This window comes from Miniopterus natalensis, chromosome 14 (assembly GCF_054644295.1).
Source record: "Miniopterus natalensis isolate mMinNat1 chromosome 14, mMinNat1.hap1, whole genome shotgun sequence".
Classification (NCBI taxonomy): Eukaryota; Metazoa; Chordata; class Mammalia; order Chiroptera; family Miniopteridae; genus Miniopterus; species Miniopterus natalensis.
In genome coordinates, this window is record NC_142094.1 from 50,367,326 (window position 1) to 50,383,437 (window position 16,112).

Sequence of the window (16,112 nt, forward strand, 5' to 3'; positions counted from 1 at the left end):
TTATTTAAAACGCAGATCCCAAGGCCTTAGCACCCATCTAGTACTACAAAATATGGGAGGCTCCTGATGAGATCAGGAAATGTCAGCCCAAAGTTAGAGGACAAGGGGTTAAATAACAGTTTTGGGCAAAGAAATGACCTTTGGAAGTTGAGAAAGAAAAACACTTTAAGATATTTGCATATCTGTTTCTGAGTTGCAGATAACTTGTGATGTTACTCATATGAGTAAAGCTACTTTTAATAGCTTTTTAAAAAATCTTTATTGTTGAATTACAGCTGTCCCTTCCCCCTTTTTCCCCCCATTGCTCCCCTACACTCAGTTCCTGCCCTGCCCCAGGCCTTCACCATCCTAGGCAATTCGTATATGCATATAAATCCTTTGGTTAATCTCTTCCCCTTGGCCCCACCTTTCCTCTGAGACTCGTCAGTCTGTTCCCTGTTTCCAACACCTCAGGTTCTATTTTGCTCAGTTTATTTTGTTCATTAGATACCACATATAAGTGAGATCCTGTGGTACTTGTCTTTCTCTGAGGGGCTTATTGCGCTTAGCACTCTCCCCCTCCGTGACAAGTTGCCAATTCAAATGCCTTCAGGGGCCAGATAGGTAATGCAAATAAGGCTCTAGAGCATGAAAAAGACGCAGGGAACTAGAGGGGATACTTCCTTGCTAAAGAGTCCTAACAATTCTAAAAACCTTAATCACTGGGTAGGACAAATAAAACACACCCTCTGGCAGCCAGCCAGCTCAGCCTCTATGATGAAGGTGATTCATGGGGTACCCACAGTTTCTCAGAAACATGACTACAATGATGAGAGAATGGGAGAGCTGCAATGTCGAAATACTCCCTATTTTTTTAAATTCACGTTCCATAATAATGACTTACAGTTATAAAGTTTGTGGCTTATGCAGTATTCTGGCAACTAAAAATCTACTGCCTGGAACCTTTGATTATCTCAGCCCTGTAAGAATTCAGGATGGAACTTTTGAGCCATTGGAGAAATTTAATTTGTTTAAATTTAATTGGTTCGATTTGGGGCTCTCCTGTGAATTGCTTTTACTGCCCATTTGTTCTTTGGGAACTGGCAACTCATGTGGCAATACATGGAATTTTTTCTGGGGTTAACCCTGTTCACTGCCTTTAAGGGAGTTAAAGGAGGTGACAGCAAACAGAAGCAACTGCCCCCGGTACGCACCTCGCTCACAAGCTTGTTCACGCTCTGGGCCCGTTTCAGGACCAAGTTGTCCTGGGCTGGGAGGGAGTGGTAATGAGCAGCACCTTTCATCCTGTTGAAGTCCTGCCTGTATTTTACCTGAAAGGCACACACAAAGAGGGTTCAGAGTTGCTGTCTCACGCTCCACGCAGAACTTACCACCAAATTACCCTGCACTTAATGTGAACAGTTACTTCACTGAATTTCCAGAAGGAAAAAAATCATATGGTATTTTTCTCCATACAATCCACAAACCACTCAGTCTTTCCTATTAAAACGTTATCGGGCCTTATTCACACTGTACACTAATTCTGTATGAAGAAAGGTCTTAAAACAATCATACAAAAAGGTATAGTCCTGCCCTAGCCGGCTTGGCTCCCAGACTGAAGGGTCTCAGGTTCGATTCCGGCCAAGGGCATGTACCTCGGTTGCAGGCTCGATCCCTGCCCAGCGAGGGAGGCAACCAATCGATGTGTCTCTCTCACATCGATGTTTCTCTCTCTCTCCCTTCCACTCTCTCTGAAAAGCAATGGAAAAATATCCTCAAGTGAAGATTAAAAATAAATAAATAAAAGGTGTGGTAGTCCCAAACCTGGTCTGCCCTTGGTTTCAACATCATTTCTCGTCTTGTCTGCTAGAGGGGGGCAAAGAGATGAATGTGTCTTTTATTTCCCCTCGATGTGAAAGTGTACCGTTCTGGGTAAACCGTTTTAATAGTTGAGTAGTAACAGTAAAGGAGAAAGGTAAAAGGGGTGTGAAATGAAAGCCTGGCTTCCACCTTTAGACCAAGTTCAAGTTCGTGTGTTGGATCTACAGCGTGTGTGTGTGACTTTTTACCAAGCTTAATTATAGCCTGTCTCTCAAGGACTGCCAGCTGACCAACCTTCTGCAAATAAGTCAGTTTACCAACTGGGCTACACCCAGTCTGATAGTCATAAGACTGCTTTTAATCAGCTATTAAAAGTGCTTGATTTCTAGGTGGGTTATTTTGCAGAAAGTGTCCTAACCCCAGTGTATCTGGTGGGACTCTGACTGCACTTGCTCCAGCATTTGCACTAAAGTGAGTTATACCATTTGTCCATATCAATCTCCCTTGAAGCAGATAAATGTGACCTAACAGTCTGAACGAAAGCAGCAAATGCCAGAAATCTGGATAGAAACTGAGGGCTAACATTCTACTTTGGCTCGGCTCTAATAAATTATCTGCGTGTAGGTTTCAGGCCTCAGTCTCACTTCTCTGCTTCCGTGGTTCGGTGGGTTGTGGCTCTGTGGGGTGTCCAGATGTGGTACTTACATCACTAGCGAGTTCGTGGGCTTTCTTGGCGTTCTGATAAGCTGGGGTGATCATGGCAGGGAAGCTGCCCTTCCCTCTGTGTTCCTCACATTCCTCCAAGTAACCCTGCTGAGTTGATTAAAAACTCCAATCAGTAGCATTCCCCTCCCTGCACCAACGGGGAATTAGCAATGATCTCTCCTAGAGCCTGTTCCCACAGAGGCCGGTCCACATGGGATTCCAGGGACCACCCTAGGAGGGGTACCTTGTGGTGCTTAGGACAATAGACTCTGGGCGCTCTCCCTCCAGGGAGCATGCCCATGCTATTCCCTCCCCCCTCTCCTTCCCTCACAGGCACAGATCCCCTAACCCATGAGGCTTGCTACTTTCTGGCTTGGAAAGTCCACCTTTCATAAATGGGGCAAAGATAAGCCACCGCCCAACCTCTGATCAAATGGTCACAGGCTGTGTCACAGGCTAGAGAACTGACCATCGCAAAGGGCCATCTCCCAGGAAGTCATTTTATCACATACCTGGCCGCACTGATCCACGTAGTCCTTCATCAATGCGCCCTCGGCTGCAGTGGCTGAGCCAGCCATTCCCTTCATTTCCCTTTGATATTGTTGATGGTACCTCACCTATTTGAAGGGAAAGGACAAACCTGGTGAATTTAGCTTCCTACGCACAGAGGCCAAAGTGTGCAAGTAACTGGCTTGTGGAATGTTCTTTTTATGCTTGGGTCCAGGGAGTGTATTTAGACATAAAAGTGCCAGACCATGGTAAAACTGATTGAAAACTAAGAAGAAAAGCTACTTTTCTGGATCCACAGTGCATGCAAGAGTAGACAGGAAATTGGAACGGTCAGGCCCAGGTAACTTCCTGCTTCCTCCCCTAACAGGACATTGCTGGGGACACTTACATCACTCGCCAGCTCATTGGCCCTTTTGGCTATCTGATAAGCAGGGGTGATCATGGCAGGAAAACTGCCTTTCCCTCTCTGCTGTTCATAGTCTTCTGTGTAGATCACCTGGAAAATGAAAACAAATTTTGAATCACATGTCACCATCCCACTCTCTACCAGACAATCTGGGTGGGAAGCCTTGCTAAGGGCTCCCAGCTGTCATGTCACAGCCGTTATAGCCAGATGGACTCCATGCATGTTATTCACCTTCTTACTCCCAGTACTCTGCACAGCGCCTGGCACATGGAGAAACTCAGTGTAGAATTCAACACATACAGGGTGGCACCTGCTTTGGGCCAGGGGAAGGGCTGGGCAGACGAATAAGGCCTTTGCCTTTGAGGAGCTGCCAGTCAAGTCTGGGGGACAAGAGAGGCTTCCCAACCCAAAGCAAATAGAAGCCACTTGTCAGCTGCATCTGAATTTGTGCTCCAACTTGCCACTCAAAACAACGGTAAGTTTGTGGTCACGCTATGGAGCAACTAGGCTATGGAAAAGCGAGAGGTAGAAATTCTTTAGCAGTTAGGGTCTCTAATTTGCAGTCACAAGGAGAGAATCTAAAATGAATCCTTTCAGATTAATCAGATACATCTGATTTGCCACCAATACGGTTCTCTCTAAAGATGAGTTTTCACAAGGTCTTTGGGAGCTGACCTATCTGATCCGACCATACTTGACCTTAGAAAGGTCTCCCTGTTGCCTGAGTAGGACTGAGATGCCTCCTACATTCTCCCTCCTTTCTTCTTGGAAAGAATGGGGAATCTTAAGTGAGAACCACTGAGTCTCGGCCTTCATCGTTTCTTACACCACTTTGAAGCTGTCCCCCAGCCTTGGCCCGCAGCAGCTCAGGAGTGTCCGCCACTGTGGTGAACCTGGAGACGCGTTCCTCATGCCCTCTCTTGTATTCCACCTGATGAGGAGACAGCAAAGGTCAAGGTCATACTCACCAGCCTGAGTGACCACCGGGCTACTCTCAACACACACCTCTGCTGAGTCTTGCTTTATGGGCTCCACTTTGAAAAGCATTGATGCTAACATGTGAAGTCCAAGAGAGGGCCAAGCATGGCAAAACATTAACAAACATTAATTCACTTCATCTCCGTAACAATCGCATGACGCAGGACTGCTATTTTCCCTGTTTTACATAAAAGCAGCTGAGGAATAGAGAGGTTAAGGAATTTGCTCCTCACATGGCCAGTGAGAGGGTCATGGTTCAAATCCCAGCATTCTGGCTCCAAAATCTGAGGTCTTAACCAACGAGCTATGCTATTCTTCAGGAGGTCTGCCATCTGCTTCATAAGAACCAGCGTCAGTCATGCTAAAGTGACCTCAAGAACTCATTTGGTTCAGTCTTTGCAGGAGCTGCATGGTCCTCTCTCCATTTGATGGATGGGGCCCGATCAAGGCACAGAGGATAATTGATAGGGGAGAGATAAGAACACAGTTTTTTCCATAATTCCACACTCATGGTACCTACAGCCCAAAAGCGCCGTCTCCTTGGATTTTATCTGAATCCCTGGTATACACGAATAACAAAAATTAGCATAATTCATGATGGCTGAGCACCAAGACACTCACTTGGCTGGCCAGCTGGCCGGCTCTCTTGGCCCTTTGATAAGCAGGCGTGATCATGGCCGGGAAGCTGCCCTTGCCCCTCCGTTGCTCATAGTCTTCTGTATACTCCTGCTGGTCAAAACCAACATCAGCATGAGAACCAGTATGATTTCGGAGGAGAGCTAAGAAAACTGCAATAGCCAGCATCATCACAACCAAGGCAGCTGGGTGTGTAAGATACCTGGAAAACAACCCAGTCACCTGGAGGCAATCTGAAAATGTTATTCATAGTTTGGGAACTATTAATTCACAAATGAATCACACCTTCAAAATAATATTCCCCAGGTCAAAAACTTTCCCCTGCAATGTTGACATCATCTCACTTGGAAGCAGGCACACCCCGATGGGCATTCCTTTGACTCAAAGACATGTATGATAATGCAGTGGAGACTTTCCTGTAACTTTCCCACCAGAGACAGTTGTACAGCCTTGGGAGTAAAATGTGTTACCTTTTCCTCCTTGCTTGCTGAGCATCTCTACGGATTAGTTTTCCTTATGAGACATAGAATCTTAGCATTTGTGTTTCGATTGTTTTCTTTCCATTTGCTAAAGGAAAAGTCACTGAACATTAACAATATTTTCCAAAGTGATTTCTTCAAAGGGCAGGTGCCCCAGGGGTGTGGAGAGGACAAGAAAGTATTCTGTGCAAATTGTTATGGATTTCCACAATCTGGGCTACAATTGCTTTTTTACATGAAAACCTGCTAAAGTAAGGTCTCATACAGTGCTGATGGTCAGAAATCTAGGATGGGCCATTAGAGCTGGTTCCTTCTGGAGGCTCTAGGGGAGAATCTGTTTTTGCTTTTTCCAGCTTCTAGAAGCTGCCAGCATTCCTTGGCTTCTGGCTCTAAGTGGCTTTGACCTCTGACTCCCACCCTCATGCTTCCCCCCTTATAAGGGCCCAAGTGATTACACTGTAGCCACCCTAATAACCCAGAATAATCTTCCCATCTCAAAATCCTTAATTTACTCACATCTGCAAAGTCCCTTGGACATATAAGTAACATATACACAGTTTCCAGTTATTAGCACATGGAGATCTTTGGAGGAGGGGCCAGTATTCTGTCTACCACAATCATAAAACAAAGGAACATTCAAACTAATGGCTAAAGGAATATCTAGGGTCCTTACCTCACCAAGAGCCTTTCGAGCCTCAACCATTCTTACTATTTCAGGGTCTGGTAGAGCTCCTGGGCACCAGGCGTTGCCTTCCCCATATCCAGTCCAATAGGGTCTCTAAAAAGGAAACACACAAATGCATACAAACATATACCCCACACATTTGGTAGGTAAGATCCCCTAACAACCCCACCTTTCCAGCAATACTCACACACATTGTCAAAATCAGAGAGAAGTTCTTTAAAAACTACAATCTCTTATTGGTATATGGCAGCTAAGAAAAATGTGTGGGTTTTTTTCAACTAAAAAAATAATCTAATATCCTAAGCAATTGAACTTCCTGAGATTTGCTTATATCATAGAAGAGTTTCAAAGGTAACTGGACAGTTGGAATGACAAACTAGATAGAAGAAAGCTTAATTGAATTTGTCTGGAAGTAATGATGAGAATACACTTCATTTGCATAGGGTATCATTCTTTTCTCCGTTTCCAAACCCACTCGCAACTCACATCATTCATCAGTGGTTGCCCATTAGGTGCGGTTGCCCCATCCTTGGATTCCATGTCCCACTGAAAAACCGATTTAAACCGTTCACCATCGTCTTGCTCAATCTGCACAATGAAGAAGTTGTCAGTAATGTTTCCATCGGAAAACAGAAAGAAAATAAATAATCTACAGCTGAACTGGGAGGATTTTCCTAAGTCTCAACTGCAAAGCATCTTAACTGCACTGCAACACACCCTGTGCTGTCAGTCTCCCTGTGGTTTCAGCTGTCCCACCAGATGGGCAGCATGTATAGAGCACCTGCTGTGTGCAAAACTCTATTCAGCGGTGCAATTAAAAGGACTTAAAGTCTCCATGTGGTTATACATAACATCAGAATTCAGGTTAAATTAACCTCAGAAAACACTAGGCATCAGAGTAGCGACTCTTAACCTTAGTCTGCAACAATCACCCAGGGAGCTTGGAAAAAGCTGGCTCCCCAAATTCAACCAGGTGTTCTCTTATGTTTTATAATGTTACCTTTAACATCTTGATCCATAACATACCTTCAGTCCATCTTTGTGTATAAGTGTGAGGTAGGTATCAAGGTTCATTTTTTCCATGCAAATATCCAATCCCTCCCGCACCATTTATTTAAAGATCATTCTTACTACATTGAATTGCAGTGGTGACTTTGCCGTAATTCAAGTGACCATATGCCACATATAAGCAGCTCTGTTTCTGGGCCTTGTATTATATTCCAACGGTCTGTCTGTCTATTCTTATGCCAATACTACACCAAGTTGATTACTACTACTTTTGTAGTTAAGTCTTGAAATCTGGTAACTTAAGTCCTTCAATTTCGTTCTTTATGATTTCTTGGCCATCCTAGAATTTCTGTATGTTCATATCCATTTTTAAATTAGCTTGTCAATTTCTATGAAAAACACCTAGGATTTTGGGATTGCATCGAATGTGTATATCATTTTGGGGAAAATGGCATCTCAACAATATCTTCGTGACCCTAGAATAGGCAAGTATTTATTAAAGAAAACTTAAAAAGGACTACCCATGAAAGAAAAAATAGGAAGGTCTTAGGTCTAAACCCAGATCATAATTTATGGGATCTAAAATGGGGCCCAAAAACCTGCCATTTTAACAAGCTGAAGTTTAAATCATTAATCTTATAGATAAGAAAGGAAGTTCAGAAAAAGAAGTGAACTCACTAAAATTTTTCAGTGGGGCTGTCAGAACAAGGCTTAGAACCAGGAATTCTAGCTCCTCATCAAAGCATGTTTCATCATTGACTTTCTAGGCTTGATAATGCAGCTCTAATATGTATATTTTTAAATATATAAATTGAGAGAGCTGTACATGCTGTTCCCCTTGGATTTTGAGAAGCTACCATGCACATTGCACAATGAAGGCCAGTTAATCCAGTTAATTCATTGCTGTGGAGAGACTGTCTCGTGCTTTGCAGGATATTCAGCAGCATAGCTGGTCTCTACCCCACCGGATGCCAATAGTTCCCCCTACCCTCTCCCAGTTGTGACAATCAAAAAAGACATCATCAAATGTCCCCTGGAGGGCGAAACCACCCTCCTTGAGAGTCACTGACTTAAGGAATCAGAACCACATATTTGCGGGCCCCATCCCACAGCACAAATCCCACACTGAGGAGTGTCTGTCTTCCCAGAGACCTGTCGAGAGATTCGCGATCATTCTGAGGAGGCAGGAAGAAGAGTGGGGGGAACGCCCTAAATGCTACTAGTGAGATAAGGGGGCTTTCAGGGTTATGTTCATTCTCTGGATAGAAAAGAACCTAGGTGTTTCATTCTTCTAAAAATGTTATTCACGTCTACTAAACAGGAAATTTTGTCTTAGTAAGTATTTATTTATTTTTAAAAGAGTGACATTTAAAAAACAGAAAAATATCAACCTGCTTTAAGTGCCAGCTCGAAACCTTTACCCTGGTTTCCTCCTTTGTCACCATCACTGAAGCATCTATTTTCTTCCCTTTTTAATTCTTGCACATGCACAAAGAACTTGAATTTTATTCCGTTGGCCAAGTCTCTCAGAGATGTAAGAGGGTAAGAAAGTAACCTATCACTCCCTAGAGGGCTTATAAGATCTGGAAGCAAGGAGGGATGCAATTGTCCGTTTGAATTTTCCCTCGGTGGGAAAGAAGGAACAGGTGCTCTCAGCAGTCGATTGTTTGAAACACACACACACACACACACACACACACCATATACACAGACACATACACACACAGACACACAGGAACATGTATGCACATACACACACCCCATATACACACAAAGACGCATACCACACATATACACATACACATGTACACACACACACCATATACACACAGCCACACACACCACACACATACATATGCGCAAGCATATATATGCATGTGTATACATATACGTACATACCAACCTTGTATACACGTATATATATACACACATATCCACACCTGCATACACACATACATACACTTCCCAAGTGCACGCAGACACATATTCACATAAATGCAAACAAACACACACACACAGGCCTCCTGAGAAGCTCACATCACTGTCAGTGTCACCGGCTGGGAACAGAACCAGTGACAATCTCACTCCAGGTCGGGCCTGTCATACACAGTCAAAAAAAAAAATGAATCCACTACCTCCTCAAAGAAAGGTGCTACTGTGTGGCCTGTTGCATGAGTGTAAGGCAGGGGCGAGCCGGCTGAGGCTGAGCATAGGGTGGAATAATACAGATATTACAGATCATTTTGTAGAGCGTGTAATAGATACGAACAGCAGTCTGATGTATAAGACATCTGTCTGTCTTTCATCTGTCAAGCTCTGGCTACACAACTACAGAAACATCTGGGTGTTTGCAAACATAACCAAGTACTTTCCCTTCTGGAGAGTTTGCCACCCTGGAGGTACATGAAAGTAGGCCAGTGGAGCAGGTCAGGGTGTGGGTTCTAGGGTCAGATAGAGCTGCATTTGCACCCACTCAACCAACCGGGTAAAGCTGTGCAACTTATTTAACCTCTCTGAGCCTCAACCTCCCCAACTCTACTGTGAGATCACCACAGAGGAGTCTTGTGAAGAATAAATGAGATAACGTAAGTAAAGAGCCCGGTGGGGTGTTTCACACTAGGTTTAAGTGTGAGCTAAATTCGGTATTTATTGTAACTTCATGTAGCTGCCCTTAGACATCAAGAGGTGAAAACAAAATCCTAAAAGAAGTAGCAGTCTCAGTAATCTAGGACTGCTGTGACTTCTTAAGGCTCGTGAATCCTTGGGAATCAATGACGTATGAGCAACAATCTGAGCCTCCGTTTCCTTACCAGTAGAATGGGATAATGATAGCATTTACTTTATTGGACTACAATGTGTATTAAACAAATTAAGCAAAAAATGTACAGTAAATCTAATAGAAGCTTGTTAAAAAATAAGCCACAAAGAGCCCAAAGTACTTAGCGAAATAAGCGATCTTGACAGTCTACGTAGAAAGTCACACGATAAGGCTAAGCCGGGTCTAAGACACACGGTCTAGAGGAGGAGTGCGGCCTGGGCAGACAGGAGTGTCAGTAGGAAATGAGGTCACGTTAGGAAGGTGGATTACTAGAGAGCCTTCCATCCCACGAGTCATTTTCTAATTTTAGAAAGTCCCTAACTCCACCCCACAGAACTTCTTGTGGGGCGGGCACGGCGGAAAGAAGTTAAATGATTCATCATTTTAATAAGCGCAGGGTCCAGTCCATAGCTAGTCATTTGACAAAACTCCACTGTCGGTGTTTCAAAAGAGGTTGGTTTATCAACACGGCCTCCTTGTCTGTGCAAATATCAGTTCCAAATCAAAATATCTTTGATTGACCTGCCGCTACCCCAAGGGGAAAGAGAGGCGGCCAATCATCTTAAGCACTACTGAGTTTGAGAGGTTTAAAAGTGTCCAACTAGAGGTTTTTGATTTACCTATACCGAAAGAATTATGGGGGAAAGAAAGGAAAGGCTCTTGTAATATTTTCTAACTGTATAAACTTTGTTTTATGTATTAGGCACTTAGTGTATACAGGGCCTATTGTATAAATTGTCATCACTGTGTCCAGAGCTGGCAGACCCAGAGAAATTACTCTGGATACAAGGACCTCAGAGAGTCGGGCGACATTACGCTGGGTATTGGCCCCTATACTGTGATAGGACCAATCGCAGCATTTGTTACTTACATACACTTTGCATGTGTATGTGGAGAAAATGGGCAGGTTCACGTCTAGACACACATTTAAAAACTTAATAGGCGCCTGAGCTAAGGAAGTTTCTTTAAAGGCTATTTTGAAATTCAGAATTAAGTAACTTACCCCATGGAAGTCTCCTATAGACTTCCTCAGGTTTACATTTAAAGGAGTCTGATAGACACTTGTGAAAGTGTTGTTCTTGGGGTTGTGGCTACAAAAAACAGATACAAACCAAAATTAGAAATGTACTTTATCCAAGATAATTGAGTGACTTATCTTAAAGGTACAGTTGTTTTCTAAAATCAATAAATATAAAACTTAATCATTAAGTTCATGATTTCCCAGACATTAAGTCTTAAAGAAAAATCAATAAATCAAATAAATTCAATATGTAACTTAAAGATCAAATTTAACTGGAGGTGATTGCTTAAAAACTTTCTGAACGGATACAAAAGGATTCTGATATTATTTAGAAGAAAAAATGTTCACACACAATATGTATCGACCCCTGGCAATTCTACTGCTCTGCACAATACTGGATAATTCGTCATGGGGTTATAGTGGGTGAATTTGATCTTCTACTTATAAGAAGAAATTTGAAACTTTCCTCTTTCTGTGCATTGCATAAAAGCCTGCCTTAGGGCTTGTCAGTGATTGTAAGTGAAAACTTTTGAGAAGACGGATCTTGGGTTTTCCCCTAAAGTGTGTGATGTGAATCTCTGATCAGCCACTTGTTGAAAAACAAACAAAACTCAAGAGGTGGCGGGGAGGGCCTTCGGGCACTTACGCGTGACAGTAAGGCTTTTTCCGGTGACTCACGAAGTTATTCACAGATAGCATCATCTTGCAGACTTCACAGTGAAAGCACGCTTTGTGCCATATCTGGAAATAACACAGGAAAGATTTACGAAAACTGCCTGCTTTTCAGACTCAGGATTCTTATATATTTCAGGGTAAAAAAAAAAAAAAAATTGAGCTTTAGGCATAAAATAGTGATTTAAAAACATGCAGCTACCATATGTTATATAAATGACTGACATTTTTGAGACACTATAGAAGACACAGCTAGGTATGGGTAGAACTGCCAAAAGATGAGAAATACATCTCTTTTTTGTGGTTCAAAGTAGCCCACGTGTCCCTATGGGAGACGGTAAACTTCCCACATTTGTTGTTAGTCCAAAAGGCCAAGGAAGATCTACTGACCTGGTCTAGACAGTTGATCTTCTCGGCGGGATACACTCCGTACCCACACCTGGAGCAAGGCTGCACGTTCATCCCGACCCGCCTGGGCAGAGGACAGAGGTAGGTGACAGGCAAGGAGTCCAAGGAGAAGCCCCAGTCTAGTTGTTCAAGGCTCCAAAATCCCGACCACTGCCAAACTCTGGGGGCACCCTGACGGTTCTGAATCCAACTTCCACTTTCCTAGGCTGACCTTCTAGTTCGAAGTCAGCAGCAGGACGGTTTTTAAAGCTGCCACTTACTCAAGGGGCTATTTTGGCGACACGCTCAGCACGCATGCGTCTGGGGAGCGAGGTGGAGGTATTTCTAGCTGACACGCTTCTCTAAATAGAAAAGTGAACTCACACGGCATCATGTTTGTGTGGATGACCAAATCCCGGGGTATGATCGGGCGGCACGGAGTCGTTTCACACTGTCTGTGATCATCAACCAAGAAAAGAACCCTGGAGAAGACCCCACACCCTCCCCCGGTGATCAAATTAGAAGAGCTTGCTGGGTGAGCAGGATGACTATCACAGAAAGGCCAGCTCCCAAAATATAGGAAATAAAACAGGACCGAGTCATGCCACGGGAAGGGTAAATACCACATCTGAATCTTAACTTCATGTATTAAAAATATTGACAACTGAATGCTGGTAAGATATTAATCTGTGTTTAGTTCTGCTGGAATGCAAAAAAATCAGAATAAATGAGAACCCTTGGTGTTTGGGGCTTTTATGTTATTGTTCCAAAAAGGCCTGTTGATTTCCTCACCTCTCAGGCCTGAAGGAGGGGCGGCTTGAAAGCAGACCTCTCCCTGGCTTTGTGAAGCCTCTCACTGCCTTCAGTGTCTACCTAAATGTTAGCCTAAAATGGACCTTCTAGAGACAGCAATTCATGCCTCAACAGCAACAGGAAAAAGCAAGAGCAGCGGAAGGCCAAAGACACTGTTTTTGTGCCACGTTTCCTTCTTTCATTTTTCCAACCCTTCTTAGCTTGTATGCCATACGAAAACGCAGCCCACAGGCCATCGTGTGCCAACCCCTGGTCTAAGAGGTATTGCTCACAGGACATCAGGAGCAAAGAGGCCACAGTTCTCTTGGGGAGGCTGGTGGGGAGGGGGAAGACAGAGAAAGTGATCAGGAATTGGTTCAGCCCCATCTGCAGCTGGATCCTTACTCAGGCATGAACAAGACTATCCAACTGCTGTGATTGTCTTTTCCTGTTCCAGGGAACTATGACATACTGGCGGGGGGCATGAAGCATTTCCACTGAGTCGAGAAATGGATATTCCCCCTGCTGAAGAGGCATAATCAGAAATGAGGTGGCCCTTAGAATGGTCTATTTATCTGGGTCATCAGGAGAGAAAAACCACACAGTAATCTGAACAGGGGAAGGTTCAGGGGAATATAAAAAAGTATTACCCATAACAGGAAATTGGAAAGCAAGAGACTGGCTAGTAAGAAGTAAAGAGAACTCTAAAAAATATAGCGACTGCAGATACGCTTGCAGGTAACATATGCATTAGTTTGCTAGGGCTGTCACAACAAAGTACCACAGACTAGAGTGCTAGAAATCACAGTTCTGAAGGCTAGAAGTCCAAGATTAAGGTGTCAGCAGGGTTGATTTCTTCTAAGGCTCTCTCCATGGCTTCTAGATGGCCATCTTCTTCCTGGGTCTTCCCTCTGTATCTGTGTCCAAATCTCTTTTAATAAGGACATAGTGGATTAGGGCCTACTTTAATGATCTCATTTTTACCTCTTTAAAAGTTCTATCTCCAAATACAGTCATAGTATGAGGTTAGGACTTCGACATATGAATTTGGGGGGTGGGGGTATGGAGCACAATCCGGCCCGTATTAACATAACATAACATCACAGTCCACTACTGTTAGAGCTGAGGACCTAAGGAAGAGCCTCTCAAATTCAAACCTTGTTGGAGAGTGTGGCCTAGATGGCAGAGAAGTCACTGTGGTGCCAACCAGGGGAACTTGCTAGAAATGTGTTCTTTAGAACTTTCTGAAAATCTACCCTCTAGGTGCCAGAGAGAGCTTATTGTAGGAAGATATTTCAACGGAGGCATTCTGCTACAAAACCACTTGAAGGAGGGGCCAGGGAAGTTGCTGCCTACTGGGTGCTGTTGGCCACCAGGCACAGCAGGAGCTGGACACTGGGAAGCCAGGTGTGCTGTAAGAACCTAAGAAGCCACCCCTTCTGCAGGAGCGTGCTAGGACAAGCAAAACCTTTTCCTCCTGCACACTCTTTCCGGCGCCTCCTACTCACAGGGCTTAACATGGGACCATAGGCAAAGATAAACTATTTAAATGGCCCAGTTTAATTTTCACAATACAGACCAAAAGTGTGACTTTGATGCTGAGAGGCAATCAATCTGTAAATACAACATGATACAACATGAATTCCTCTTTTGGTGGAAGAAAAGAATTTGGTCTGGACCCTGAGCTCTGCACTCTTCCCACTTGAAGAAGCCTGCTATTGCCTCAGTTGGCATTTATTAAAAGTGGCATTTATTTTATTTTATTTTTAAGATTTTTTTATTGATTTTTTTTTTTTTTTAAGAGAGAGAAGAAGGGAGAGGGGGAGAGAGAAAAAAAATATCAATCAACTGCCTCCTGCACGCCCCCTACTGGGGATCAAGCCCACAACCTGGGCATGTGCCCTGACCTGGAATGAACCGCCAACCCACCAGTACGTGGGACAATGCCCAACCTACTGAGCCACACCAGCCAGGGCAAAAGTGGCATTTCTTTTAATTGTGGAATATCCTTCGGTGGAGTCCTTTAAAACCTGGCCTAAGCTATTTATGCGAACTGGAGAAACAGTCACTGGTGGCACCCCTGAGGTGCACTGTGTCCAGCAGAATGAAGGTGAGGGACTCACCAGTGTTAGCAGCAACAGCCTAGTGACCAAAAGGAGCCGGCAAGATTCAGGGGGACTTGCCTAGGAGCACCCATGAGGCCGACCCTTGGGAAATCCTCCGAATTGTGAATTTGGGCTTTTTCCCAGGGTGAGGAGGAAGACTCGAACTGTAATCGTGTGTGGATGGGAAAGAAGCATAAAACAATGATATGGGCCAAGGCTGGGAAGACACAAGAAATACAGTTAGAAGAGAATATCACGTATTAGGAAGAAGTTCAAAATTATTTCTCCCCTTTCATATACCCACAATTTTACTTGTTAATATTAAATTTTATTTGTTGATAATCTAGCCTTAGGTTGACACCTTTGGGGTTCCCCACACCAGCCCACAATAAAGATCTAAAAAAGGGCCCCGCCGGGCGTGGCTCAGCGGTTGAGCGTCAGCCTAGGATCCAGGAAATTGTGGTTCGATTCCCGGTCAGGGCACATGCCTGAGTCGCGGGCTCCATCCCCAGTCGGGGGCGTGCAGGAGGTAGCCAATTAATGACTCTCTCATCATGGATGTTTCTATCTCTCCTTCTCCCTTCCTCTCTCTGAAATCAATAAAGATATATTTTTAAAAAAACTAAAAAAAGAGAACTCCTTCAAACCATCTCTCTGTCTGAGCCAGCAATAAATTCATGTGTTCAACACATTTTAACATTTCCATGATATAATTTATGATAAAGTCTTGTGGATGGAAAGTTCCTTATTTTTCCAGGCAACAAGATCTTGGTTCTGCCACTAGCAAACCTGTGATATGGGCAACTTCTCTGAGCCTCAGATGTTCTATATAAAGTGAGCAGAGAGATGATCTGTTAAGGGCCCATTCCAGATCTAGCATTGTTTTACTCTATTTCAGAAATAACCTGCAAAAACTTAAAATGTATACATTAGAGAGCAACTTATTTGCTACACTATTAGGAGTTTTCATTTCTCAAAGGATTCACTGAATTCCTTAAGAAGCAAATTTATCTCAGGTTACCCCCAACATTTCAGAGTCCTACAGCCTGTCTTAGTCTGTTTCGGCTGCTATAACAAAAATACCACGGACTGGGTAGCTTATAAGCAACA

At 43.7% G+C, this 16,112-nt stretch overlaps 1 protein-coding gene across 1 annotated transcript in view; it reads right to left on the bottom strand.

The window, feature by feature from the left end:
- The window catches only part of NRAP (nebulin related anchoring protein), a 63,895-nt gene that overhangs the window by 46,659 nt on the left and 1,124 nt on the right, over nucleotides 1-16,112 (bottom strand). Inside the window, exons 2-12 of the mRNA XM_087823961.1 lie at nucleotides 12,109-12,190; nucleotides 11,693-11,787; nucleotides 11,029-11,116; nucleotides 6,686-6,787; nucleotides 6,188-6,292; nucleotides 5,021-5,128; nucleotides 4,248-4,352; nucleotides 3,404-3,511; nucleotides 3,018-3,122; nucleotides 2,506-2,610; nucleotides 1,194-1,310 (exon numbers count right to left, since the gene is read on the bottom strand). Of these exons, the coding sequence (XP_087680087.1) occupies nucleotides 1,194-1,310; nucleotides 2,506-2,610; nucleotides 3,018-3,122; nucleotides 3,404-3,511; nucleotides 4,248-4,352; nucleotides 5,021-5,128; nucleotides 6,188-6,292; nucleotides 6,686-6,787; nucleotides 11,029-11,116; nucleotides 11,693-11,787; nucleotides 12,109-12,180 (1,110 nt within the window). The 5' untranslated portion in view covers nucleotides 12,181-12,190. The remainder of the gene's footprint in view (nucleotides 1-1,193; nucleotides 1,311-2,505; nucleotides 2,611-3,017; nucleotides 3,123-3,403; nucleotides 3,512-4,247; nucleotides 4,353-5,020; nucleotides 5,129-6,187; nucleotides 6,293-6,685; nucleotides 6,788-11,028; nucleotides 11,117-11,692; nucleotides 11,788-12,108; nucleotides 12,191-16,112) is intronic.